The 1,696-nt window shown below is 43.2% G+C and overlaps 1 protein-coding gene across 1 annotated transcript in view; it reads left to right on the forward strand.

Annotated features, from left to right (window-relative positions):
* Positions 1–1,375: 1,375 nt before the first annotated feature.
* The window catches only part of LOC135565138 (lactase-like protein), a 20,181-nt gene continuing 19,860 nt past the window's right edge, over positions 1,376–1,696 (forward strand). The window contains 1 exon segment of the mRNA XM_065011197.1: positions 1,376–1,387. Coding sequence (XP_064867269.1) covers positions 1,376–1,387 — 12 coding nt within the window.

Here is a 1,696-nt window from a genome sequence, read left to right on the forward strand (position 1 = left end):
CAAGACAAAAAAACACCACAGAATTTCAGGTTGATTGTGCGAATGGTCGCATTTCTCTCATGTGGCACGCCACTAGGTTAAATCAAATCAAATTTATTTATATAGCCCTTCGTACATCAGCTGATATCTCAAAGTGCTGTACAGAAACCCAGCCTAAAACCCCAAACAGCAAGCAATGCAGGTGTAGAAGCACGGTGGCTAGGAAAAACTCCCAGAAAGGCCAAAACCTAGGAAGAAACTTAGAGAGGAACCAGGCTATGTGGGGTGGCCAGTCCTCTTCTGGCTGTGCCGGGTGGAGATTATAACAGAACATGGCCAAGATGTTCAAATGTTCATAAATGACCAGCATGGTCGTATAATAATAAGGCAGAACAGTTGCAACTGGAGCAGCAGCACGGTCAGATGGACTGGGGACAGCAAGGAGTCATCATGTCAGGTAGTCCTGGGGCATGGTCCTAGGGCACAGGTCAGTTGAAACTGGAGCAGCAGCACGGCCAGGTGGACAGGGGACAGCAAGGAGTCATCGTATCAGGTAGTCCTGGGGCATGGTCCTAGGGCTCAGGTCCTCCGAGAGAGAGAAAGAAAGAGAGAAGGAGAGAATAGGCCAACAGGTAAAATGTATGCTTTGATTGAAACAAAACAGTTAGAATAGGCCAACAGTTTGTTAAAAGCAGTTACTTTGGTAGCTATTCTAATAAGGTGGAAATCGACAAAACAAAATTGCCATTACACAGTCACTTACATAACATTCCAGACATATACAGAAGAGGGCAGTGTAACCCCCAAAAAACGTTTCTATTCCCAACACGAACGGATAGTTTTGACAACACATGATTGGCTCTTGGTACAAGGAAGCAAACAGTTGATTGGTTCATTGTAAAAAACCCGGCAGAAGACAAGAGTGGACGAACGAAAATAACACAGGAGCCGCAACTGTTTATATGCCAGGTAAAGTGCCCCGGCTATAGTTATTCTCCACATACTAACGACGACACTGTTTTATGATATATTTCTCGCATCACATTGATGGGATGTCGCTTAATTTGTTGAATCTTATCAGTTTCCCCGCAACAAACAACAACAACTAGCTAGCTGGTTAGCATAGCGCCGTAACGAGCTACTACACTATATCTACAGTAGGTTACTCATGAAAGCTGGATAAATTAAGTTAGCTGCTAGCCAATCTATCTAGAAGCCTGGGTTTTTATTCGAGTTAGGAATGTCTGTTTATATGTGTTGTAAACGTTGATTCCTCACACTTTGATGTGGGTAGCTAATATTGCACCTAGTTAGCTACCTTGGCTAAGTTAGGTCATATAATGTGAGCCAACCAGTCAGTAAGTTGTTAGCTAACGTTAGCTAGTAAAACTCAAGAATGACACTGGCTGTAAGTCCGGTGCAGAAGCCAGTGTTATTTACAAAATGTATCTTAATCCTTGGATCATGACTCTGTTCCAATACATTACACATAAGTTATTGGACGAAGGCGTTTTCTACAAGGGGGGAGTTTTAAGATCCCAACGCTCAGTCTGAACATTTAACACGCGTCGCTGTTTTGGAAGAATATAAAGGACCTTATCTTTCATATCAGCGATAAATATGTGTCAAAATGTAGTTGATATGTGCCCTGTTAGTGTTCCCCACACGGCCATTTCTCCATGTTACAGCGCTTGAGGCTGGCTAGGTGAAGTTATGG

The sequence above is a fragment of the Oncorhynchus nerka genome, linkage group LG27 (genome assembly GCF_034236695.1).
Source record: "Oncorhynchus nerka isolate Pitt River linkage group LG27, Oner_Uvic_2.0, whole genome shotgun sequence".
NCBI lineage: Eukaryota > Metazoa > Chordata > Actinopteri > Salmoniformes > Salmonidae > Oncorhynchus > Oncorhynchus nerka.